Here is a 23,766-nt window from a genome sequence, read left to right on the forward strand (position 1 = left end):
CTCTACGAATAACATTGATTTTCCTAATTTCTTAGCAATAGAATAAGCACTTTCTGCGAAGCTTAAGCTGTATAGTATAGTAGTGGACAGCGAAGTCATGATCCACCCCCGTCTCTCCTACATAAGTATGTAGGACATGGACTTTTGGACATGCTGTGTTGAATGGGTCTTCGATGGTAGTAATAATTCAGATAGACTATTGTTCACAAGGATAGCTAGAGGAGAAAGCTCATTTAATAAGACAAGCTTGACAATGGGTCCGCGCAATCAAAGCTGTGACCCACGAGGGAGCCACACACTCGACTCCACCTTATCCTGTATGAAAAGATTGGAATCAACGATTTTCAACAATTGGATCAAGCACAATAGCTCAGGGGTAGAGCGCTGGGCTCATAACCCAGAGGTCCCTGGATCGAAACCAGGTTGTGCTATCATGCATTGACATTTGATTTAGTCGTTTGTTCTATTTTTCGGATTGCAAAATAGCTTCCAACATAACGTGGCCCACTTTGAAAATTTTGCAATTTTTTGTATTGATACAATGTCCATTGACCAACCAATTTTCAAGTGTCCAAAAATGGCGCTGACAGTCTCATGTGCGCAACTCGGAATTGTTGTTGAAAAAAGCTAATGGGTAGACAGTCACAACAATAACTCTGTGATAGTTGGCAGAACACCTACTCAAACCGGACACAGTCTTTATAAAGTGACTGACTATTGGTTAATGATAATTTTGTGGTTTAAAAGCTTAGACACAACGTTTCGTCTTGTTTGTACAATCCCATTGTTCAATCAGAAGCTCCATTGAACTAGAAAGCCTGCAATCTATGTCGTTGATGAACCAATAATAGAACCAGTAATGGGTTGTTCTTGCGGTTTCCGTTTGCCTATAGACGAACACACAAACCGATATGGACGTTCTTTCATTGCTACAAGCTCTTAGAAAGATGCAAGTGGAAGGGGCCACAAAGAGCAATGTTCTTCCAACCTCATTGTGCATTATGCAGTTGACAAACATGTAATAACTATACTTATTTCCTGTTCTTCCGTTCTTCGACAACTTACAGAACAATCATTCTCACGGCATTCAGAACCAGAGATACCGCAACAACTTCGCGAAGGACGGTGACCTGATATAATTGAAACGCAACTACGATACAGATAGCCACTGTTAGGTAAGGTGAACAGTGGCAGCATTCAAAATTACGACAACCTCTTTCCTTCTTTCTCTTTTTGTAGAGGCTACGGCAAAGTAACGACGATTTCGGCTGTTGAGTTCTCAATCGAAGACTCGAAGTCACCCCTTTTACACACTATGCAACATCCTTCAACTCCGGACTACTACCGAGACCTTGGCATTGATCAAACGGCAACACTCGAAGAAATCCAGAAAACCTTTGGAATCCCGGAGAAAAAGTGGCGTACAGATGGAACGGAAATATCCCAGAAAGTCCACCGTGAGAGTGCTATGACTGACAGCATGACACAAGCGCTGACAGCGTACGAGGTTCTATGCCAGCCACCAGAGCGCGCAAAATACGACAACGATTATGCAAATATCAGAGCTGCATGGTTTCGTTACCAGAAGTGGACCGAGTGGCAAAGGGTAGAAGCCACGACGGTAGTAGGAGGAGACAACCCGCTTCGTAACAAGCTCACGAGCTACTCGCGGAAGTTCATGGGGAAGATGAAGGAGCGCAGGGCGCGGCGATCGACGGTCTTCGTGGGTGGTACGCCTCGGAACGATGGGCAAGAGGAAGTTTCAGATGCCACAGAAGAGTACGAGAAAGACCGCAGCCCGCAAGCGCGGTCAAAGACTTCATGCGCCACAGATGCCGTGGCCAGATTTGATGCCATCGACCTGCAGTCAAAGTCTTTGGACAAGACGGTTCGTCGGCCCAGGGAAAGTTATGCAGATTCGCATCCACAGAAGCGTCTCTGTCCCAAGGCCCACCATCCCTGGCAAGGCTGGTGGCCAGAAATGGAAGCTTTCGTTTCTCCCGCCTGTCCCCGCTGCCATTTGTTTGCATCTAGCTTTTATTGCTCAAGTTGCAATACGACGGTCTGCTTGACCTGCAGACTGGCGCAGTGACGCGGTTTCCGTTTAGACATACCTTGTCTCTGTACGAGTAACTTCTATCGGCCTGTGAGCTGGGGGCGTTTTCATTGGAAATTTAATTTCTTGTAGTTGATTACGGTTCTATTAGAAATACCGAAGGTTATTGTCTAAGTGTTGAACGTGACATCCTATGACTTGGCTGGGTTTGACATCTTGATATAGAGGCCCCACAAGCCTCAAGACTATTTAGTCCCTACACAGGGCTGTAACGAGCGGTGCTGATGCTAGGGCGATAAAACCACAACCCAAAAGCTATTTAACTATTTTTTCAGCAGTGCTGAACCCTAGGAATAATCTAACCGGCTTTCAGTGGTACTGGCTATAGATTATAGACTCGTCACTTCCCCACGTCAGACATGTCTAGTTGATTGGTTGGCGTTGTGGCAGAGTGGTCTAATGCGCAAGACTAGAAATCTTGTTCCTTCGGGAGCGTCTGTTCGAATCAGGCCAACGTCGTTTTTGTTTTTTCTCCACATCAAGCCCGATCGTTATCTATCGCAACATAGGCTGCGGCATCAGTACCTTTGATTTCTGGTCCACCGATGTGGGGGCAAATAACAACTCTTCACATCTTGGACGATTATGTAATTGCCTTTTGCCTGCAAAGGGTTAGGGTTGATCTTGAGTACTTCTCACTTGGGTTAGTTAGGTAGGTGTCAGCGGATTAATAAGCAAGCAGGCCTCTCCGTTTACGTCCTCCTGCTAGCTTCGGAACGTAATTGTGTTCCTTCTCTACCACTTGGTCGGTCTCATTGAGTTGATAGTCTTAGACGCCAATCTGTGGGAATCTGTAAAGCTGGCCGACTCTAAGTCTGCAGAGCAGTCCATCGATTAGCCAATATTGAGTCCTCAAAACTCATTGCAACTATGGAAGCGACGAAGCCCAAAAAGGCCAGGCAGAGGAAGGTAGACGCCCCTTTCGCGTTTTGCAGATGCTTAAGCATGGAGTGATCTTCAACGGCTCACCGGGTTTCATTTAGGCCTGTGATCTTTGCTACCACAAGAAAATCAAATGCGACAGGAAACAGCCCCTCTGCTCGGGCTGCAAGCTGTACAACTCGGAATGCACTTACACCTGCCCTACGAGGGCGGCCACCGTTCAACCAAGCCAGTGAGTGGATGCTTATTTCTTTGTATGTCACGTAAAGGCGGATAGCATAGTTGGTAATATATGATTTCCAGTCTTCAGAAGATCGAGATGCTGGAGGCCCGAGTGGCGCAGCTGGAAGCGCAGAACGACCACGGGGAGCCACTACCCCAGATCACTCAGGACCCGGCTATTCTGTCCATCCAGGCTGGTTCGCAGGCTCGAATCTCCAATGAAGATCAAATATGGACTCACCATGTGAGATCATCAGTCGACGACTTCCCTGAATCCTTGACGGGCCACAGCGTTCCTCGGGAGGACGACGCTAAGACCCTGCCGTCTCTCCCCCACATCCTCCCGACGATAGAAGACTACTTCCGAAACTCGAACCAAGTCCTTCCTCTTTTCGACAGGGAGGCCTTCATGAAGCTACTCCGCGACTGGTACGCGCACCCAGCGTGTCGCACACCGGACGCATGGGCGGCCGTCAATGTTGTCCTCGCGCTGGCGCGCCGGCACACCTACGCTTCCAGCCTCGAGGAGACCCAGAACATGCGGCGGTACGTCTGCAATGTCCAGTCGGTCTTGAACCAGCTGGCGTTCAACGAACCAAGCCTTCTTGCCCTGCAGATCATCTTGGGGCTGGTCCTGGTGTTTCACGGCTCGGCAGACCAGCGCCCAGCCTCGGTCATTATCGCGACGGCTATGAGGCTGGTCCAGACCCTCAAGCTGCATACGAAGGCCGGAAATCGAAACCTCGCACCGGCCGAAGCCCTCCAGCGGACCCGGGTGTTCTGGCTCGCCTTCATCCTCGACCGCGACTTGGCGATGAGGACATCGCAGCCACCGATCCACCAGGACGCGGACATTGACGTGGACCTCCCGGTCCCCGACCCTCCGGACGGAGCAGGCCTGATATGCGGCTTCTCGGGCCAGGTATTCAACTTCTTCCGCAGCCGCGTCCAGCTGGCCTACATCGAGGGTCGGCTCCACGCCATGCTCAGGTCCGCACAGGCGCTTCGACTGCCCGAGCACGAACGGAGGCGGAATACGCTCCGCATCCGGGCTATGCTGGATGGCTGGCTGGAGGCGATACCGACGGACTTCCAGCCGCACCTCGTGGAGGGAACGGTGCCCAGGCAACGTCTCCGGTGCATCTCGCTGATGCACTACACCCACCTCCAGCTCGTCGCGACGACACACCACACGGACTCGCACCACATGGAATGGATGCGGGAGATTCTCAACTGCACCAAGAGGCAGGCTCCCTCCGTGCGGTCAGACTTGGCTGCTCGACTGCCGAGCTGCTGGGACAAGCTGGTCGCGCAGTCGCGGACGTGCATGCAACTCTATGCGGCGACGCCGGAGAATGACTCTGCTCTCACATGGTACGGCTTCGATTTCTGAACACCTCAGCTGGGACGTGTTTGTGCAACTAACTGTCTCGCTTTCTAGGTTGGTATCGTGTGGTTATCTCACGAGCGTCATGTTCATCACGGTCAACAACCTCGCGTGCCCGGACAACCCGTTCCGCCATACCGACCAGAGCAATGTCGATTCGGCGCTGCTCCTTCTTGAGCGCCTCATCAAGGTCACTGACGACGACAGACTGAAGCGGATTCATGAAGCTTGCACGGAGCTGAACGAGAAGGCGCGACAAACCGTTTCGTCGTGCTTCCCGGATGACTTCATTAACCACCCAGGACTGTATTTCGGCGATGAGGATCCTCTCGATGCCGGTCGCTGGGGCTTGGTGGATGGCACGCGCTGGGAAATGGAGGGCTGTGGGAAAGTCATATAACCTTCTTCTATTCTCAGTATTGGTCCACCAGTCACGTCTTTCATCGTTCCGTCGCTAGCCAGCTTTGATCCGTTTGCCCTGTATTTGCTCATTCCTTTCAGCTACAGCCCCTTCATCTTGTATTCTTTGTCTGATCCAGCAAGAATCCAAAAGAGATCCATCGTGTCGACAAAGACCTTCCTCATCTTTTCCGGGAAGCGACCATGATACAGTTGTTTTTAATCCGCGCGAGGACGTCGTCGTCACCACACTCGAGAATCGCTATGCGCGCATCATCGACCACGTTTGGTCTCATGTGTAACCGGCGCCAGAGCGTCTCCTATACGCGTCGCAGGAAGAAGTAGAGGTTAGTCATCAGCAGGAAGTCTGCAAGGCGCACAAGGCGGGCGAACGCTGTGAGCGGCTGGGAGTCTGGGAGGAAGGAGATAACGCAATCGGACGCTTTCTCAAAGTGGTGGCGAATGTTGATATTGGGCGAACTCAGCATAAGCTCCATAACCTCTACAAGGAGTAGGAAGGTCTCGCCGTCGACATGTTCAAGGTGGACAGCCTTTGTAGTAGTTTCCTTCCAGCCTCCACGGAGGCACACTCTGAAGAACTCTGAGTTGTCGCAAAGCCAGTCTTCTTGGACGGACACAATGGCGTTGCTGAGAAAGATGTCTGCCATGGGAGAGGATCTGTGGGAAATTGTGAGCGCAATCGATTGAGATCAGGAATCGCCTTGTGCTTACCGTGACTGCTTGTCAGATGTTGTTTTTTGCCTTTTGGCTTGATAGAACCCTTTGTCTTCCATTGTACGAATCTCGTAGGGCTGCGAGAGGTCAGGCTGTAGAAAGGAAGAGGGCCAAGGTGAGGCAGCCTGCAAAGAATTTGAGTGAGAGGGTCGATAGAAGAAAAATATTAGACGAGAGATCTCTCAAGAGATTAAATGGGAAGGAGCGGACACCCTTCTATCTACGTACACATTCCCCGACTATACCGGAAGCGACTATTTCCCAGCTTCTGTCAAGATCGAGTCGATCCCTTTCCCCTCCCTGCTGGTATTATACTACATAATTTAAGAGAACTCACCTCTTCCAACTGCTCGACCTCAATTGGCTGCTTTGAATCTTCAAATGAAATCCGATATGAGCTTGGAACTAGTGTGGGATGGGCCAGGCAAATGCGTTATTGTGATCATTTCTACCAGTGTCAACAGCTTGGAAAGAAGAAAAATATTTAATTTACTAGACCTTAGGGTTGGAGAGTGTAAACGAAGACAAGATGACAGCACCCACGAAACAAGTGCTTGACCACAGCTCATACTTAAGCTTATCTCTAGCGCAAGAGCGAACGGATATAAGAAAGGTTCATATGAGAAGAAAGACAGCCATATCAAGCATTACAACATCGGCTATTCGATCTGTTGCCTGGAAGAGGAAAGAGGGAGAAGACAGCCATCTGTGTAGGTCATTGTTGGGATCCGAGATTCGTAGGCATTTGATTTCAGCTTGCTTGCTATCCTGGCTTCTTATCCATAGTCTGTTGTGTATGTTCTCGGAAAAGTTGATTAATATCAGTGTTGTAGTCTCCCTAAGTCTAAGATGCATTCCTTCATATAAGTCTGAATTTCTCTGGGAAAGATGTTTCTCGACAATAACGTCCAGATACTCCCCTTCCATCAATCCCTCTATATAACATTCGCCGATAAAAAGCCACGACTTTTCCGTTCAACACATGCCTGATAACAACCGGGACTGAGCAGCCAACAATAATCGCGATGCGATCTCCTGTTACAGTTTCAACAGGCACGGGGTTGCATTGCCTTATGGCTTTAAAGGGAATTATGACTGGCCAGAAATACTACGTATTTACACACTAGGTAGTAAATGTACGCATCTTGCGTGTATTCACAAAACTTTGTAAGAGCACGATAGTGGCTGATTGTCAACTTTGATAACTCTTACGTGCGTCGTACTTTTCTGCTTGAAAATATATTTGGCGGGCAATCAGCCAAAGTCCCGCCAGAGCGCTATGCGTCTCATATGCTAGACTTCATACTCATAAGTCATGTAAACGGGTATCTATCTATAGGTTTCCTAAAAGAAATGACTCCTCTCTCTGCTCTCTCCACTGCTGCGCCCAATACTTTTTCTTTGGCGACTTTCCTTACATCTTTCTCATTTTTTAGTTTCCCGAAGGTCGAACTCTTCATGCGGGTCCTTAGACTCTGACTTTAGCTGCATCTCGAGCCGCCAGATGTGGGCCGCTATCGTCGACTTGACCCCGTCCCCCGGCGCCGCCGTGGCACCGATCGAGTCGGACTGACTGGATTTCGTCCTGTGAATGTCCACGCCCACCAAGTCCGACGTCGACGACGCGTCGTTATCGACCGCGCCAGACCGCCGCGCGCGGCTCTCTGGTGTCGTTCGCGGGGGTTGCCCCGAGGCCGTCGAGTCCCTGGCGGCCTCGTGTGTCCGCGACGAGATGCCCGTGGCCTGAAGGATCTTCGGCAGCACTGCTACCCAGAACTGGCGTATGTTCGGGAGGCATGCCACGAAGATCCCCACGGCGAGCTCTATGGCGGACCAGATGGCAGTTTGGAACGCGACTACTGGCAACATTAGCACTCGGAACAGAAAGTAGAGAGGCATGCCTCAGTGTGGACGTTATCTGACCTTCAGGGTCAAAAGAGGCTCCAAACGGCCGAATCACTTTGATGCGATAGCCGCTTGCTGCGGTAAGACTTATTATCCTCAATCAGCAAAGGTTCTCTGTTCCCGAAGCATCATCGGCTTCAGAGAACTCTCACTCTCTCTTTCACTCACAATATGCCCACGCTAAACATGACCATGACGTCGAGCTTCTGCTTGCGTGGAATGTTCAGTTTGTAGATCTGCGATGCCGGAAGAAACAGCATCCAAATGTCCAGGATGAAGTTCAGCGCGCCGTGGGCCAAGGCGGGGGGGTTCGAGTTGTAGCAACGGCCCTCCGTCTTGCCCGTCCATCCGTCCCAGACATAGTGCAGGGGCTGGCAGGAGGCGAGCGAGGCGGCAAGGAAGGAAAGGTATAGCAGGAGGTTGAAAGCTTGGGTAAGCCACAAGACCCTACGAAACCGTTGATCGGGGAAGATGCGGAGGTACAGGAATAGGATGGACGCCTTGACGAAGGCTAGACCCAGTATGTACAAGAAGGTCAAGACGAAGAATGTCTTTTGGTTTCGGGTCAGCTTACATTGAAGACGACTAGAGTGGTTCGAATGAGTTCGATTCTTACTTTGAGTCCTTCAGTAATTTCGTCAGGGGAAAGGTACCACACATCTCTTCCAGACCCGGCAATATCAGCTACAGATGTACGTTAGGCCAGTGATGGATTCAGACGTTAGTTCGCAACAGCTTACCAATATAGGCGATGGGCGTAAAAACAGTGAAAGCAACCTGAAAGAGAGTCAATGATGATTCGAGAAGATGATAAGAGAGTCAGGGAGGGTGAGTAATACATATGCAACCATGACAGTTGTATCGTCCCAACCCCAAGGCGAAATCTTCATACACTTATGGGCGATCCGCGTAATGATCACGAGGGTGGTGAACATAAAAAGGGCTACCTGGATGCACCCTATGGGGTTTTTGCGTTGAGCTACGGGCACGCCGCACATAGCATCCGTATGATTTTTGGCAGCTGTTCAAAAGGCACGGCCAGTCAGCTTCGATTCCCGGTTCCGACACCGCCAGGTCCGGCTTCCCTCACCCAGCATATCAATGACGGTGCAGTTCGCAATAACGCAGCTTTGAACGTGGCCCGAGAAGGCCTTATCGTTGCACAGGCAGGCCTGGTCTGTGATGGGACAATGGGTGTTATGGAGTTCTTGAAGGACGCATTCGATCTGACCGCATGAGCAAGTGCTGTGACGAAGGTATTGCTGGGGAGGGCCACTCACTTCGCAGGGCGGAAAGCCCATGGGCATCGTCGGATCCAACGCACTCACGATGCTTCCCAGCATGAACAAGCTAGCAAGCACCGCGAAGAGTCGGACGGCAACCATGTTGACGATTGTGTTCCACCGACTTTCGACATAAGATTGCAGGAAACGGGTAGAAAAGCAAACATCAACATAGGTTCAGAAAGGAACGCCTGTTCATCTTATCGATCTCTGCTCTTGGCCTTTGGCCGAGCGAAAAGGAAGGGGGTCCCCGAATGGATATAAGATGAGCGGGCTTTCTTGACTCGGGTCACGAATCCTACGACCCTCTCAGGACCCGTAGCACACCTCCGGACTTGTGGGAGATCGGCGCGCCAGGGGAGAGATGAATGAATGACCTTCCCAGCGCCGTTGAAGAGTTCGATAACCCGCATTGGCCAGTGGAGTCGTCAATAGCTCAGTGGAACCCCTCCCCCTCGGACGTCTTGAAGACGGTGAAGGACTTTGTCGAACGAGGATGGAGAGCACCCCAAACACCTTGCTGCGCTCTCTCCTTATTCAACCGAGGTACATCCGCGAGCATCACTAGGTGTTTAGGACCGGCCATTTATCGATACACTCTCGCGGACATCATCTAGCCCTGTCAGCGCACGAGCTAGACCGGTTCGGACTCGAGGGAATACCCTCCAAATGCGGCTACGATGTCCGTCATGGGATATGCGATGTCTGTGCGCCGCGCTAATACCTGCAGCAACTTGACATGTCAAAATATACCTGGCATGTAGTTTATATGTGCAACGTGCCTCCTCGCCCCAGGGACATTGCGGTAAACCCACACACACGACTGACTGCTCGCGTGGTGAGCTAGGATGTACTGTGCAGCAGAGATGGTGAAGCACTACCATCGGCGAGGAGCCGGTGTCCGCTCGGACCTCCCCTTGAGCGGAGCCGATTCCGCACGGATGCTGCTCGAGCGTACGGCACCCCCGCCTGTTCCCTGGGCTCGTCAGGATGGCAGCTGTAGCACATTGGACAGGAGATCGGACCTAGTGAAGCATGGCGAAACATGAGCCACTCAACAACGAAGAGGTCTCCCTACATGGTCTAGTGGCAAAGGCCCAGATGCCTTGAAGTGCCCCTAACCCTGTGAGGAGTCAGTTTGAATCTGGCTCGGGAAGACTGCTCTTCCATGTCATCTTGCGTTGCTCGACCATACATCGTAATAGATGTCCCAGATTTTTGCGCTCAACCTAAATAAAGAATTGTGAACTGCCGCCCGCCTTTGAAGTAGGAACTGCAGCTGGAGCTCAAGTAAAGACTGTACATCCAGTCATTATTAAACAAAAAGCAAAATGAAGCGCACAATCCAACGACAATTCAGGTCCAGTGTCAAGAAGATTGCCGGGAATGCCATCTGCTGCGGCGACACCGCAGCTGAGGTGTTCCGATTTTTCTTTGCCATGTTTAAGTACAGCTTCAAGTTAGTGGTTTTCGAGTATATCACTAGGTAGGTCCTAGTGCCGCTTTTAGAATCTATCGCCTATTGTTCATCGCGTAGCCTTGCAGGGTTAGTAGTTTAGTAGGTTTCGGAAGGTTAGGGTAAGGATTTAGGTAGTTAGATAGGGAATAGGGTAATTCCGGCTGTGCAGAGGTCTAGTCGCTGTGGCTATGCCGTACCGACACCCGCTATCAGGCAACCTCACATATACAGATAGATAGGTATGCCGTTTTCCTATGCCGTGTCCCACCTATATAGCGACTTTACAACTAAATCATCTCGTTCATCTGCCCTGTGCCCCGCAAAACAAGCTGTCCATTGTTTGTGACACAAGAGACAGGCACGACTCTCATTGGAAGTCACCGCTATCCTCAAGCGCGAGGCCGGATGCAAGCACAACTTCCCCATCGTGGTCAATAAAGCGAAGTGGTCTGTCTTCCTTGCACAAACGTCTTGCTGGTGACCGCTCTGCTGACATTATTTGCCCATCATGCAAGTAGAGTTGCAGCCGATGAATGTAGCAGATGCCGCTGTTTATCAACGAGATGGCAAGTATAGGCTCAGGGCTTCGCACGTAGTTTTTGCTTAAGCGCATATGCACTACTGGCGCGTAATGATTGGGCGGACATATGCAGATGCTTTTGTGTGACCATACTTCGCTTGTCATGTTGCAGTTCAGCTCTGGCAACTAATAGTGTGCACAGATAATCGTACTTTGGTACACCTAGGCCAAGTATCTGAGGGGAAACATTGCGAGAAACGGATCTACTGTGGCATCTTGTAATTTTATTAATGGAACAACAAGGTTATTGTTTCTTATGTTTTTTCCTTTTGGTTTTCTGTCACAAAAACGACGCCGTTAATTGCGGGCAGTAATTAACGCCTTATATTGTATTCACCCCATTACAACCCCCCCCAGATCGAAGAGATCCTATCTGTGTGGTCTGACTGCTTATATAATTACTAGGTTAACAGGGAAGCCCTCAGCCCCCCTAGGTTACACTCCCTAGGGCAGATACTTATTATAACCCTTCTATAGTTGCTATCTAACTTATCTAGTAGGAGTTTGTTATAACCTGTCTATAGCCTGCGCAGGATTTAAACCAGTAGGCTCTATAACGCTTAGACGCTAAAGCTGTACTTATACTACTAAGGTACAATAGCTGTAGATAACTAGGCTTAAAACTGTTACAAAAACGACGCTATTAATTACAGGCAGTAATTAACGCATTATATTGTATGCACCCCACTACGACATTTTTAGAAGGTATGTTAAATGAAGATGAGAGTTCAGTAGAGTTGATCTAGGGGAGTAAAGTGTTTACGTGTAGGAAGATAATAAACACATAGGTACAGGTTCTACCTTGAAAAGAAGGGAAACTGGAGGCCAGGGGCTGCGGTTGACCTGTGGCCGCAATATTTCACTTGAAGCGTGGCGAGACGCCGAGAGGTAGACCTGAGGAAGAGCAGAGTTCGCCGAATATCGTGGACGTGAGCTGAGGGATGTCAGGTAGACAAAAGGAGAACGAACGTATGTGAGCGGATCCCGGCGAGCGGGGTGAGCAAGGTGAACCAGGGATCTGTACTCCGTACAGGATCCAGGATACTGATTAGCGGAACGTTTTCCACAGGATTAATAAAAGTAACTGGGATAATCCCCTATTCCTTGGAAGGCTTTCTTTCCTTTTCATATGAACTAACCAACCAAGTTACCAGCCAACCACTCGCCGTCATCATATCCCAGGTCTTCGTCTCAACAGCCGTCCTCGATGACAGGTTGCAATGGAGCCGTCGGAAACTCACCCGAGGAATTCACCTACGACCAAAACGAGCTCGTCTCAAGGTGGGTCATCGACGCAGAACAAGGTCAGATGCATAGCTTGTCGCTCTACTTCTGGTTTTCTTACTGAAGCGTTTCCTCACCTATCCGGGACGCATCTACCCACATGGGAGTTCTTACATGCTGTTTGATGAACAAGAGCCTCCCGAGGCAGAAACCAAGTGGTGGCTTCATGCGAAAGCTGTCACATTCCCCGAGTTCTTCAACAAAAACACTGACGACTTGTTGTCACTGGAGCTCGTCCCTATGCCAGAAGCCGGAAATCACGGAGCCTGTGTTGCCTACTATCACAGCGAGGACGCACAGGTTAGCTGCTCCAGCGGCTACTAACGGCGGCCGTCAGTCATTGCGCAATCTCGTCGATCTCCTAACGTGTTGCAGGTCATGAGAGATTTGTACAGAAAGCACGGGTGGCCGCAAGCTTTTCCCAGGGAGGAATTTCGTCAAGCTGCGGCACCCGATCGTCTGGCTGCTATACGCAAGATGTTTCCCAGATCAGAATCGGACCCGGAGGAGTTGGAGGCGTTAGAGAATGAGATTCTTGAATCGCAACGCCAGTGATACCTCTACTCTGAGTCAAAGGTACGTATTCAGCACCAGGGCTCCAAACGCTGCCAGCAGGAAAATGTCCATCGATGGCCTGGTCAAATTCATGGACACCTGGGGTTTCATTGGCATGGACTATGACTGGGAATACCCGGGGGCTGGTAAGCTCACCTCCTAATTGGCCGCTTCTTTCGTGAGTTTGGTGACTGACACATCTATAAAAATGCAGAAGACAGAGGTGGCGGCGCAGACGACACTGCCAACTTCGTCCTTCTCTGCCAGGACATGAAGCAGGCGTTTGGCACAAAATACGGATATTCAATCACTCTTCCGGCGTCCTACTGGTATCTTCGGTATTTTGACATTGCAGTAATGTAGCCGTACGTCGACCAGTTCAACATTATGTATGGCATTCGCGGCGTGTGGGAGGCCGCTTCGAAATTCGTCGGCCCATACTTAGCTCTACAAACCAAAGCAACACCCAACCACGATTTTCAACCTTGCGCGACGCGCCTTGGAGCACAGCAGAGTTTCGCGTGAGAATCCGCGTTGGGGCTGAAGCCGGCGGCTTCCTTGGCTACTTGATCAGCTATTTCGTTGCTTAGTACACTGATACGCGCCGGGATCTAGGGACACTGCACCTCCCATCCTCAGCTATGGGCCTCTGCGAGTGCTTGTATCCCCCCAAAGAGGATGCATTATCTTGACGGGTACTCGAGGTTTTGTAACGCTTGGATGGAGGCTTGGTTGTCGGTGAATGAGGCACACTTGTCGAAGCGGTTGGATACTTCCTGTATGTCGAATATCATGCGTAGCCCTAGTGCTACAGTGACTAGAAATTATGGCCTTGGTCATTGATTGTATGGTTTTTGTCTCGATTTCATTAGAATGCATGGGCATCACCGCATGCTTACTGACAAAGTAGGCATACAGCTCATGCATGCAAAGGGAGGTTGCAGATGCGAGAAGGTTACCCGAGCGTGTCTTGTCATCTCTTTATTGGTGGAGTTCAATCTCAGAACTGCCATGAGGCTCATCCTTATGTAAGGTTTTGCTGTGACATGAACGAAGCAAAATGGAAGCGGTTATGTACATAAAGGATAGTTCTCCTCGATGGGATGGAGGCACGTCACTCAACAGTCAACCAAACCACTTTATTACACACCACTTTCAACTATCCTTACGCAACAGTCTAAAAACCACCCAGGCAGTTACTTATCAACCTGGATCCCTATCAGTATCTCGAGCGTCATCAGTCAGATGAAACAACATACAGCTTTTCACCATGGAACAACGAGAGATAGTCGAGTACCGCTTTTACTGCCCGCCGGGAGTACAATGCGTCCTGGCCTGTGGAAGCAGCGCCTTTATCGGAGAGGTGGATGATTCGACTGTCCTCAAGTATCCACTGAACCCGGGGGGCTGATTTGACGCGTCTTGAGCTTGAATGTAAGATTCTCACCATAGTTGGTCAACAGCCTCACATTAATTATCGGCCACAAAGGGCTCACAGAGACTGGCCTATGCCTTGAGCGCGCAGTCGACGGGACAATCTTTGACTACCTGACCACATCGGATATTCCCACTCCGTCTCTTCAGCAAAGGTTGGCATGGTGCCGAGAACTCTGCGAGGCTGTCGAACATGTACGCTCGAAAAGGGTGATCCACTGTGATATCCAGCCTACAAACGTCTTGGTTGACCGAAAAGCGCATTTTGAGCTAGCCGATTTCCAAGGGCGCTATCTCTCTGAGGACGGTAACATAATATTGGACGGATGGAGTGGCGAGCCGTGTCGATATTTCTGTCCGCGAGACGATGAATTCGTAGCTAACTTCAGGACGGGCTTCTTTGCGCTTGGGTCTACTATTCACTTCATTATGACAGGACAAGAGGGTTTTTCAGATATCTTTAGTGGAGAGGCCGGGTGGGATGACGAGGTCAAGCCACGGTTTGCAAGAGGTGTTTTCCCGATGACCTTCAACACGCCCCCCCCCCCCCCCCCCCCCCCCGCCGCCGCCTTTCGCCTTGATGTCCACTAAGTAGGTAAGTCAGCATAGACTGCCATGAGAAGCGGCTCCTCGCATCTCGCACCGAGGACACAACGTATGGGCATAAACACCTCGAAGCAAGCTTGATCATGTCGGAAAGGGTTTACTTATTAAATGTATAATGTACTCTCACCGGCGCCGTGCCGGGAGATTCGTGTGGGGAGCGCTGCCGGCCCCCCCATGCAATATTCAGTCTACGTCTCATCTCTTGGATCATTATCACTTTGTGAATCAAGGGGGTAGGGGGCAGAAAGCTCCAACGGGTCCAACAAACACCCTCGGCGCACCCGCATTCCTCGCGGGACAATTCGAGGCCCCCTCCCCCTTTTCGCTCAACAAATCAACGCCGAATTTCATGCATTTTACATGGACACCAAATCCCCGGACTGCGAGTCGACCCTTTCGCTCTATCATCGCTCACAAAAGAAAAAGCCCGCCATCCCGTCACCATCTCGTTTCACCATCCGTCATTGGGGCGCCGCCTCGACCCGCGAAAGTAGTCGTATTGCGACGGGTCCTGGTCGAGCGAATCCGCGTCGGCCTGAGGGAGTCCACTATAGCCCCTCGGTCCGCCGCCCAGCGCACCCACAGTGGGGCCCGGTGTGGGAGCGCTCACGGGCATGCCCGCAGCGTTGCGCACAAGCGCCGTGTCGCTTCCGTTGCTATTGATATTATACAAAGGGCTACGAGACCGGTCACCCATGGTCGCCTGTTGAGTGAAGCCGGCCTGCGGTGAGCCCAATCTTGTCGGGGACTGCCGGCCGCTGGCAGTGGGCGACATGTAGGCCGGCGGATTGGGTTTGTAGGCCGAGAACCCTGACTGACCAGAAATGTCGCGCCGTTGTCCCGTCATGCCACCCTGCAATTGAACGCCGGTAGGAGTCCCGGGACGGGAGCCGTAGTCAGACATGGATCCGGGCGTGCCAGGGCGCATAATGTCGGGATCCTGGCCGAATAGGTCACCCTGGCCGTGCTCGTCCGCGAATTCTGCCCTGTTCTTGTAGAACTCGAAGTCGAGGTTCGACTCGGAGACGAATTCGAATCCGGGCACGTTCGCCGACTTGCCGGGCTTGCCAGAGCTCATGGGGTCCAATGCGTATGTGTCCGAGTAGCCCGAAACGCTCATCATATCGCCGCTGCTGGCCTCTCTTCCATCCGAAAGACGACCCTTGTAGACGATGTGCAGATACGGCTGTGCCTTTTGGTGCACCATTGGCGTGATGAGCGGCTTGTACAGCGCAGGGTGGCCGAAACGCGATGCCAGGCGCTCACTGCGCAGGCGTGTTTCCTTCTGCATGCCGGCTTCGGGATGCTTGGCGACGTTGGTCGTCGACAGGTAATGAATCTTGTCGTCAAAAACCCTCAAGCAGACGACCTTGAAGATGATCAACAGAAAGGGCAGAGGGGCGATGGCCAAGGCCTGACTGTGAGTCGCCCAGTCGGCTCGAGCCCAGGCGCTGAGGAAGAAGACGCAGTTGGATAGGAAAACGGCAAAGAGCAGGCGGTTCACGAGGACGCGCCAAAACATGCCTCCTGACTCAGTCTTGGTGACGAAAATGTAGAGAAGCAAGTACTTCTTGAGCCAGTAGTCGATGGCGTAGTACAAGGTGGCGGCCGGGAGGACCAAAGGCTGAATGCCAGAGAAGCCCAAGGCGACGGTCGCGTAGTAGAGGAAGTAGTTGTAGTACATGGCGTAGTCGAACGAAGGAGGCGCCGTGAGCTCGATGAGCTCTCTGGGGGTCGGGCTCGAGAACTTGCGTACGAAGAAACTGTAGACGAGCGTCCAGAGCTGGGCGAGGTCGATGGCAGCACCAAGGTTGCGCTGGAGAAGCCATGTAACCCAGAAAGGGCTGACTTTGCAGAGGGCCGTAAAGATTGTCGTCGCAAGATTCTGGTCAATCATGGCGTGCCAAGCATCAATGCTCTTGTCACTCGTCTCCGAGACAACAGCGGACACAAATGACCAGACGGCGCTAAAGAGTGAGAACACAATGAGGTTGTTGAAGACGAAGAAGGCGTAAAGCTTGGCCATAACGTGACGCTCACGACCCGTCTTGGTCTGGTCTCCGGCTTTCATAGACAGCCGGCGGAAGATGATGGGAAGAACGAGATAGACGAGCGACGTGATGGCGGGCGACGCGATACCTTGGACGATAGCCCACCAGCTCGGGTCCCTCGCAAGCTCTCGTTGGAATGCCGGCCATACGTTGCCGAGGTTGTCCAAGTTGATGAGAAAGACGGCAATCATGGCGTTGGGGGCAACCCACACGAAAGTGAGCACTGCAATCCAGAGGTTGTTGACAATACGCCTCCACCGACGGACCGAGGAGCTTAGAGGCAGATTGTCCCAGATAATGTCATTCGGGCGAGGGGCCAAGGTGATTACCGCGCCATGCGGGCGCTTCTTGCGGCTGGCGTAGGCGATGTTGTGGGCCTCGGCGATATCAGAGTAACTGGCAAAGCCGTAGGGCATGGTGCTCCGCTTGTCAACGCTGAGTCGGACTTCCCTGATCTCGATTTCCAGCTCCTTGATCCGCTGCGTAAGGTACTCGATGGCGTCGACCTTCTGACCCTTGGGATACGTGGCGAAGGACGGATCCTTCTTGGAGGGCTTGCACATCGGACGGGCTGCCGGAAGCTGGTCGGGCTTCTTCATGTACTTGGCCAGGACCTGTTCCAGCTTGCGAACCGTGTGGTCGTGCTGCTCGATCAACTTGGGTAGGTCCTTTACGTTTCGGGCAATGGCAGTACGGGAGAAAGAAGAAGAGGGCACGACTTTGTCGATGATTCTCGCAATGCCCTCATCCGAGCATTTGTCCTTGGGAATGTCGTACATCTGCCATTGTTAGCCTCGACTAGAGAAAAGGCGGGCGCGTTCCAGCGCCACTCACCATCAACGTCCGCGCATGCAAGCTGTTCTGATACTCCTCGCTCTCGAAGTACCTGCGGCGGAGTAGCATCACCTTGCGGTAGTTCCACCATAAGAAACCCATGACGGTGAATGTAATCATGTACGCGACGGCAACCTGGGCCCAGTAGGCCTCGCCCCAGACCGCTATGGGTGTAATCGCATCGAGCCAAGTCTCGTCAATCCCATCCGTACGGTTAGCCAGATAGGTGGGGATCAGAATAGCGAGACAAAAGACGGAGATGGTGCAAAACATGTAGAGACACATGCGGATGAAGCGGAGGAAAATAGTGGCGTCCATGCCGGCATGATGGACGAGGTCAGCCTCGTTTGTATTCCATAGGGGCGGGATCCAGGACCACATCTTCTTCCCTATAGGCGGAGGAGCATGTTTCTCGTCGGCATGTTTGAGCTTGGGCGCGTATACGGACTGGTTGTAAGGCCGGAGCAGAGAGAAGGTGAGGGCGATGCCGACGGTGACGCCGAGAGAAGTGGCGAAGGCAGCCCAGATGGAGTTCTTCTGCAGCTATTTTTCGACAGTCAGTAGCCAGAAATGATGGCGGTACGCCGAACCGGGAGGTGAAGGGTTTTGCCCACCTGTTGACTGTAAGGATTCTTGATCAAGTTCAACAGCTGCTTGCCGGCATCTTCACTCATTTTGGCTGACGGGCCCCCTCGGGGCGCGAGGGGTTGAAGTGTTTCTCCAGGTGCGTTCCGGCGAACAAGCAGACGCCGGAGATCCTCGTTAGCGATGCTATCTTTGCAGGAGGTATTGGATCAGGCGGCGGCAATTCGGAAGGGGGGAACGGCTGGTCGCTTGGCTGTGACGTATCAAGGGCGGCGGTGATGCGAGGTTTCTCGGAGGTATTACGCGGATTCGTCGGTACCGCAGATTAAAGGACGGTTTCGATTTGCCCGCTCGTGCGAGTGTTGCCGGGAGTACAAAGACGGGTGCAGGACGACAAGTGAATGACGCCGGGTGCCGCAACGAGAGTCGGGGGAGAAGAGATGGTCGGGAGGGTTACTGCAAGGCGGGAGACTCGGGGAAACGAGGGATGGTGTTCTCAAGCGAGTGTGAAGAACGAGGTTAAGGTAAGGTAAAAAGGTAAGGTACGGTAGGGAGTACGGGATGAATAGGTTAAGAGACGGCAGGGGGGAGGGCGAAGGAGGTAAAGAGGGAGGGATGGAGTGCAGATGGCAGATGGGGGAGCACGTAGCGAAGTAGTTTGTTGAGCCGAGAGAGAGAATTGCGTATGTCACTCCAGGCCCATCCTAGTCCTATGGATGCGCCGATATCCGGTGTATCGCTATAGGAGTGTGTGTGTATGTGTGTGTGGTTGACTCTGACCCATTGTGCTGGACAGAGTCTTACTAGCTTGTGAGCCTGGTACAATAGGATAAAACGATATAAAAAAAATAAAAATACAAAAAGAGCATGCGTAAGAGAACACAGCGTAGGGGACTGGCCCGCCCGCCCCTTACGTCCCTGCAATTTTTGCGCTAATGGGGTCGCGAGAAGAGAAGCCCCACCTCATCCGATCCAGCTGGCGGTACGTACCTAGCTAGTGCTTTGTATCCGTACCTGGGGCTCATGCCAGGTCATGCAGTCTCCCTTCGCCATGCCATGGATGTGGCTGCTTATGACTCTGGCTGGCTGCAAAGATGTATTGTATTCCTAAGTGTTCATATCGTGACATGAAACGCAGTCTCCATGCGTCCACAAGGATATATGTTTTCCATGTTTGTCTTGCTCTTACCACAGCTGCAGGAACGCTGATTATGTAGGTACGTTGTAAGGTGCGCTTGCTCACAGGTACGGTGGGCACATGTACGGTACGTACTCCATCCGCCCAGAACGGTTTTGGCGGAGACGGTTCCTCTTGTCTCGCGGACGGAACTACGTGTACAATACGTAGGTACAAACCTGGAAAGAAGACAACAGACAGCCCCCAAAGGGTTGAGATGGGCCTGGCTGGCAACCTGGCCAAGAAAAAAGAGAAGACGGGGGAAAACACACACAGAGGTATACACATAAGCTGCCATCCAAAGAGAAAGCAGCTCACTCCAGCCTAGCTCGGGACTTGAGGGAGCATGGGCCCCCCTCCGCGCTCCCTCGTGCCAAAGGAAAACCAACCGTCTTCGCAGGCGCATCGGCAAGCCCGCCGCTCGCTGTGGCTGTGGCTATTTTTGACATACCGTACCAAGTGGGGCACAGCATTGTTGCTCCTCGGCACCCACCTCCAACCATTCATTCTCACCCACACCACACCACGCGCGCGCTGGCAGAGACGAGACGACTGAATAGGAGGACCCTGTGCTTGCACACCTGCTGAGAGAGAGACAGCCATGGGATTGGGGTCGATAAATCGATAAACCGATGGATACGAGGCCGCCAGCATGCTCGCCCCCCACATTCTTTGCACCCTCTTCCAACATCCAGTTGTCCAGTATCTCTGTTCCGGCTGACCGTTAGTATACACTGCTGACACGCTCGGGTCATTTGTCTTTTTCTTTTTCTGTTTTTCTTCCGCCCTGCTGCTATGCCTGGCCGATCGGTGCTCAGATTTGCGCGATCCCCGCACCCCGTCTTAGAGACGTTCCAGCCATCAACAGAAAATCCTTGGTGAGAAGCTAGAGAGAGAGAAGGTTTCTGATTGCGTGTGCACGGGCTAACGGTGATGATGATGATGCCCATTCTTGAGCCGCCGGCTGTTCAAAAGGTTCAATGTTTCTCCCTCCCTTTCCGTTTCGGCCTACTAGGTAGGTATGCAGCATGAGCCGCGCCCCGGAAAAGCGGCGTGTCGATCACGACTCTTCATTCCTCCCATCCTTCAATCTCAATTGCAACGTCAAGCGGCACCCTGCGCCTGGGTGTCAGGTTAATGACGAACAGGGGACCCGTCTTTTGGGTTCTGCGTTCCCCCTCCCACGAGAACCGAATACTTGTAGGCCTCGCCTGCCATCAATCAGGGTAAGACCCTTCCTCTCTCAAGGTACGGAAAGGCATCCAGCAGGGCTATGCATTGAGACTGGAGCCAATTGAATGGGTCAGAGTCCCCCAAGACCCAACCAGCCAGCGGAAGAAAGAAAAAAAAAAGAAAAAAAAGCCGGCGGAAGTTGGAACGGGTCAAACTCAATGCAAAAGGCCACAATGCCAGTCAGGAGAGCAATAGGCTGTGCACGAGTGATCGTCTAGCTGCTCCCCCCCCCCCCCCCCCCGCCCCCCCGTCCCGTACCTTACGGAAGCATGAGACGAGATACCTGTACATGGCAGCAGGGTAACAAAAAACAATAACGCCATAAATGATGGATGCAAGGGCAATCACCCGCGACTTCGCCGCGCAGCGCTTGTTGGCATTCACCTCAGAAAATAAGACTCATTCACTCACGCGAGTCGCAAAATAAGCATCCACTTTCCTTCCATTTACCAAGCAGAAACCAGCTCTCTCTCGACCGCCCCCATCCGTCAAGTCACGAGGGCTTCGAAGCAGGGTCCAAATGGAGAGACGGGGGGGGCCATCTCCACCTCCTCTCCGCCCCCCGATTATGCCTCAAACCCACGCCGTTCTTACCTGTAGGAATTCCAGAACAGACGGTAAGGTAGCGTTGTTGGTATGTGGCTACTGGCTAGGAACGCCTCCTCGCACAGTTACGTCACAGCCCCCCCAGAGCCACACTAGCCATTTTCCATTCGACTTCCACAAAGCCCTTATCGGTACTTTCCTTCCCTTCCCTGTGGCTTCTTCTTTTTGGGCGTCGGAACGCCCGGCAACCCGTGCGTGGAAGGAAGGAAGAAGCCGTTCGCCTTTCCTCTCGATATCGCCTAGCGTCTTTAGGGGAGCTTTTGTCTTTCTCTTGGTTCCCCTTTGTTTACGCTCTCGTCCCTGGCATGGGTTACATTCGTCACAACTCGCCCGGTTTTCTGTTTTTTCTTCTCTTTTTCTGGGTTGGCTCTTCCCGGCCCGGATGAACCGTCCTGGTTTTCCGCTTTCTCCATTCCAACCAGACCGGCACTCGCTCGGGTACCTGGCAACTAATCCAAAAACAGGAAACAGTACCTACTAGTATGAGGTGCATGTTGCTCTCTCTCTCCCTCTCCACATTTCCAGGGCTTCATTCCCGTTGGAGAACACTGAGAAAAGGGGTCCTCATACCCGCCCTTCCATTCCCGTGGTCTTCAACATGGTCTGCAAATCATTGGCCCTTGGTGGCGCGATCCGCGGACCCTCGGATTCTATGTACCCCCGCCTGGGCCGAAGAGCCACCAAGTGCCGCCTATGTCGACGTCATCGCCTGGTTGTCGCTCTTCTGCTCGGCCATGAATGGCAACATGCTGATGGCTCGGATCAATGGTTCTGTCCGACCGGGCCGGCCATTAGGAAACAACACACGTCGTTTTTGTCTACCCAGAGTTCGGAAACTTCGCGGGTCATTCTCTGTATACCACATCGGTCGCTGAGGCAAACATCGTATCTGTAATCAAACCGTGATTCAAAGCTGCATATGCAAGCATCGTGTTATATACATACAAATATCTCCCCCCGATCCATTTCATTGTTTGATCCAAATTCAAGCCCACGCAGGAAAGCAATCAAGAAAGAAAAACAAGAGCATGATCCCCGCACCACCTTTTTTGCCTGCCCAGCATGAACATACGAGGATAGGAAACATGCCCGCGTGACGGGCTCCATCCGAGCCTTGGCCGACGAGTGGTCCTGTGCTGCCTGCTGTTACGCAAGCAAAGTCGACACGATAAATTGTTCTCTCCCTGAACGTCCGCACTATCCACAGCCTCTTTAAACGGGGCCCTGAGAGCGAGTCTTGCGCGCAGTCCTGCCGACGGGGTGAACGACCTTCTTCACATTTCTGGCCACCTTGTGACCTAGAGACTCCTTTTCCTTTTTCGGCGATTCCTTGGCCGCACCGTTCGAAGGAGGGCGACCGGGCCCCCTCTTGGCCTTCTTCTCGGCTGGCTTTTCCTTCAATGTCTCCCCGACGCCGTTGGTGCCATTGGTGCCGTTAGCCCCGTTGACCCCGTTGGTCTCGACGGGGTCATCCGCCTTGCGCTTGTCTCCAACTTTGGGTTCGGGCGGGATGGCCTGCGTTGCGGCTTCGTCTTCGCCCGCACCGGCAGGTTCGGCATCGTTGAGAGCGCCCGTCATCTCAACGCCCTTGGTTGCGTCACCGTTGACAGCTTCAGTCTTGTCGATGATGGGCTCTTTGATTGGCTCGTCCTCAGCTACGGGCGCTTTGGCGGATTCTTGCGCGATGGGCGCTTCCACCGACGCTTTCACAGGCTCATCGGTAGGCGCGGATGTCACGGCCGGCTGCTCGACTGGGGTGGCATTTGGCTCTTGGACGCCGGTTGAGGTCGGGCCATCCTGGTCGGGAACCTCTTCGACGGAGGCAGGCTTTGGCGCATCAACCGTGGCATCTGCCGTAGCCGGCGCATCCGCTGGCGGAGCAAGCGCAGGCGGTTCCTCCGGCTTGGTAGGTTCGGCGACGGGAGCAGCTGATGTCTCGGGCACGGGCGCAGTTGCTTCCTTTTTCTCGTCCTTCTTCTCCTCGGCAGGCTTCATCTCAGCGACTGGAGACTCCGTTGGCTTGTTGTCCGCGCTGGTAGTGGTCGCGACAGTCTCTGCGACTGCGATCGGGAAAAGGATGTTAGCGCATGATGGTCCGGGCATGATGGGTGAATAGTGACGGGAGAGCCTCGCTTATACAGCAAGCACATTGAGTTTGGCCAAGGTAGAAGGCGCAAACATCAGAGCAGCCGTACCGGGTCGACGCGATCACAATTGAAGCTTCGTGATGCCTCACACTCACCTTTGTCGGCGCCGTTAGCAGCGGGAGCAGGTGCAGCAACGGGAACGGGATCCATGGCGATGACGTAAAGTGGTGTTGGTGGGCGCACAGTGCGCGGTCAGGAATGTCGCAGTCGGTCTTGAATATGGGCTCAATGGCCGTACTCGAGTATCGATAAGCGTTTGGTGGTGATGGAATTGGCTACGGTGATA

General features: G+C 52.5%; 12 protein-coding genes and 2 non-coding genes across 14 annotated transcripts; 9 read left to right on the forward strand and 5 right to left on the reverse strand.

Moving 5' to 3' along the window:
• The first annotated feature begins 359 nt into the window (after nt 1-359).
• On the forward strand, nt 360-431 carry LY79DRAFT_t171. The gene has a single exon. It is a non-coding gene; the product is annotated as a tRNA-Met (tRNA).
• Nucleotides 432-1,480: 1,049 nt separating this feature from the next.
• LY79DRAFT_580857 (uncharacterized protein) lies at nt 1,481-2,133 on the forward strand (the record flags this gene model as incomplete). Its single annotated transcript, XM_060560144.1, has 2 exons — nt 1,481-1,888; nt 2,035-2,133. The coding sequence occupies 2 exons, from the start codon at nt 1,481-1,483 to the stop codon at nt 2,131-2,133; spliced, it is 507 nt and encodes a 168-aa protein (XP_060412629.1).
• A 360-nt stretch (nt 2,134-2,493) lies between these two features.
• On the forward strand, nt 2,494-2,575 carry LY79DRAFT_t172. Its single transcript has one exon. It is a non-coding gene; the product is annotated as a tRNA-Ser (tRNA).
• Nucleotides 2,576-3,317: 742 nt separating this feature from the next.
• On the forward strand, nt 3,318-5,007 carry LY79DRAFT_591292 (fungal-specific transcription factor domain-containing protein; the record flags this gene model as incomplete). Its single annotated transcript, XM_060561263.1, has 2 exons — nt 3,318-4,594; nt 4,662-5,007. 2 exons carry the CDS (start codon nt 3,318-3,320, stop codon nt 5,005-5,007), a joined length of 1,623 nt encoding a protein of 540 aa, XP_060412630.1.
• A 160-nt stretch (nt 5,008-5,167) lies between these two features.
• On the reverse strand, nt 5,168-5,790 carry LY79DRAFT_261730 (uncharacterized protein). Its single transcript, XM_060551946.1, has one exon. The coding sequence runs from the start codon at nt 5,672-5,674 to the stop codon at nt 5,327-5,329; it is 348 nt and encodes a 115-aa protein (XP_060412631.1). The 5' UTR covers nt 5,675-5,790; the 3' UTR covers nt 5,168-5,326.
• Nucleotides 5,791-7,166: 1,376 nt separating this feature from the next.
• Nucleotides 7,167-9,280, reverse strand: LY79DRAFT_634666 (CFEM domain-containing protein; the record flags this gene model as incomplete). The annotated part of the gene is made up of 8 exons (XM_060562238.1): nt 8,927-9,280; nt 8,737-8,872; nt 8,495-8,667; nt 8,387-8,423; nt 8,263-8,330; nt 7,815-8,197; nt 7,665-7,732; nt 7,167-7,600 (listed from the first exon to the last, which is right to left on the reverse strand). The coding sequence occupies exons 1-8, from the start codon at nt 9,029-9,031 to the stop codon at nt 7,167-7,169; spliced, it is 1,404 nt and encodes a 467-aa protein (XP_060412632.1). The 5' UTR covers nt 9,032-9,280.
• A 1,353-nt stretch (nt 9,281-10,633) lies between these two features.
• Nucleotides 10,634-11,252, forward strand: LY79DRAFT_557920 (uncharacterized protein). The gene is made up of 2 exons (XM_060558137.1): nt 10,634-10,835; nt 10,907-11,252. The coding sequence occupies exons 1-2, from the start codon at nt 10,643-10,645 to the stop codon at nt 10,993-10,995; spliced, it is 282 nt and encodes a 93-aa protein (XP_060412633.1). The 5' UTR covers nt 10,634-10,642; the 3' UTR covers nt 10,996-11,252.
• A 923-nt stretch (nt 11,253-12,175) lies between these two features.
• On the forward strand, nt 12,176-12,807 carry LY79DRAFT_580860 (uncharacterized protein; the record flags this gene model as incomplete). Its single annotated transcript, XM_060560145.1, has 3 exons — nt 12,176-12,272; nt 12,386-12,552; nt 12,628-12,807. The coding sequence occupies 3 exons, from the start codon at nt 12,176-12,178 to the stop codon at nt 12,805-12,807; spliced, it is 444 nt and encodes a 147-aa protein (XP_060412634.1).
• Nucleotides 12,808-12,871: 64 nt separating this feature from the next.
• On the forward strand, nt 12,872-13,170 carry LY79DRAFT_670835 (glycoside hydrolase superfamily; the record flags this gene model as incomplete). Its single annotated transcript, XM_060563830.1, has 2 exons — nt 12,872-12,953; nt 13,022-13,170. The coding sequence occupies 2 exons, from the start codon at nt 12,872-12,874 to the stop codon at nt 13,168-13,170; spliced, it is 231 nt and encodes a 76-aa protein (XP_060412635.1).
• A 69-nt stretch (nt 13,171-13,239) lies between these two features.
• On the reverse strand, nt 13,240-13,735 carry LY79DRAFT_557921 (uncharacterized protein; the record flags this gene model as incomplete). The annotated part of the gene is made up of 2 exons (XM_060558138.1): nt 13,240-13,381; nt 13,434-13,735. A coding segment is annotated over one exon (289 nt), but the record flags the coding sequence as incomplete, so codon positions are not given.
• Nucleotides 13,736-13,799: 64 nt separating this feature from the next.
• LY79DRAFT_650713 (uncharacterized protein) lies at nt 13,800-15,071 on the forward strand (the record flags this gene model as incomplete). The annotated part of the gene is made up of 3 exons (XM_060562542.1): nt 13,800-14,193; nt 14,271-14,752; nt 14,992-15,071. Exons 1-3 carry the CDS (start codon nt 14,078-14,080, stop codon nt 15,069-15,071), a joined length of 678 nt encoding a protein of 225 aa, XP_060412637.1. The 5' UTR covers nt 13,800-14,077.
• Nucleotides 14,826-18,369, reverse strand: LY79DRAFT_557926 (uncharacterized protein). The gene is made up of 2 exons (XM_060558139.1): nt 17,733-18,369; nt 14,826-17,677 (listed from the first exon to the last, which is right to left on the reverse strand). The coding sequence occupies exons 1-2, from the start codon at nt 18,111-18,113 to the stop codon at nt 15,299-15,301; spliced, it is 2,760 nt and encodes a 919-aa protein (XP_060412638.1). The 5' UTR covers nt 18,114-18,369; the 3' UTR covers nt 14,826-15,298.
• Nucleotides 18,370-20,980: 2,611 nt separating this feature from the next.
• Nucleotides 20,981-22,377, forward strand: LY79DRAFT_261794 (uncharacterized protein). The gene is made up of 2 exons (XM_060551947.1): nt 20,981-21,344; nt 21,798-22,377. Exons 1-2 carry the CDS (start codon nt 21,060-21,062, stop codon nt 22,206-22,208), a joined length of 696 nt encoding a protein of 231 aa, XP_060412639.1. The 5' UTR covers nt 20,981-21,059; the 3' UTR covers nt 22,209-22,377.
• A 168-nt stretch (nt 22,378-22,545) lies between these two features.
• LY79DRAFT_518284 (uncharacterized protein) lies at nt 22,546-23,630 on the reverse strand (the record flags this gene model as incomplete). Its single annotated transcript, XM_060555022.1, has 2 exons — nt 22,546-23,393; nt 23,576-23,630. 2 exons carry the CDS (start codon nt 23,628-23,630, stop codon nt 22,546-22,548), a joined length of 903 nt encoding a protein of 300 aa, XP_060412640.1.
• Between the last annotated feature and the right edge of the window lie 136 nt (nt 23,631-23,766).

The sequence above is a fragment of the Colletotrichum navitas genome (genome assembly GCF_030913465.1).
Source record: "Colletotrichum navitas strain CBS 125086 chromosome Unknown LY79scaffold_42, whole genome shotgun sequence".
Lineage (NCBI taxonomy): Eukaryota > Fungi > Ascomycota > Sordariomycetes > Glomerellales > Glomerellaceae > Colletotrichum > Colletotrichum navitas.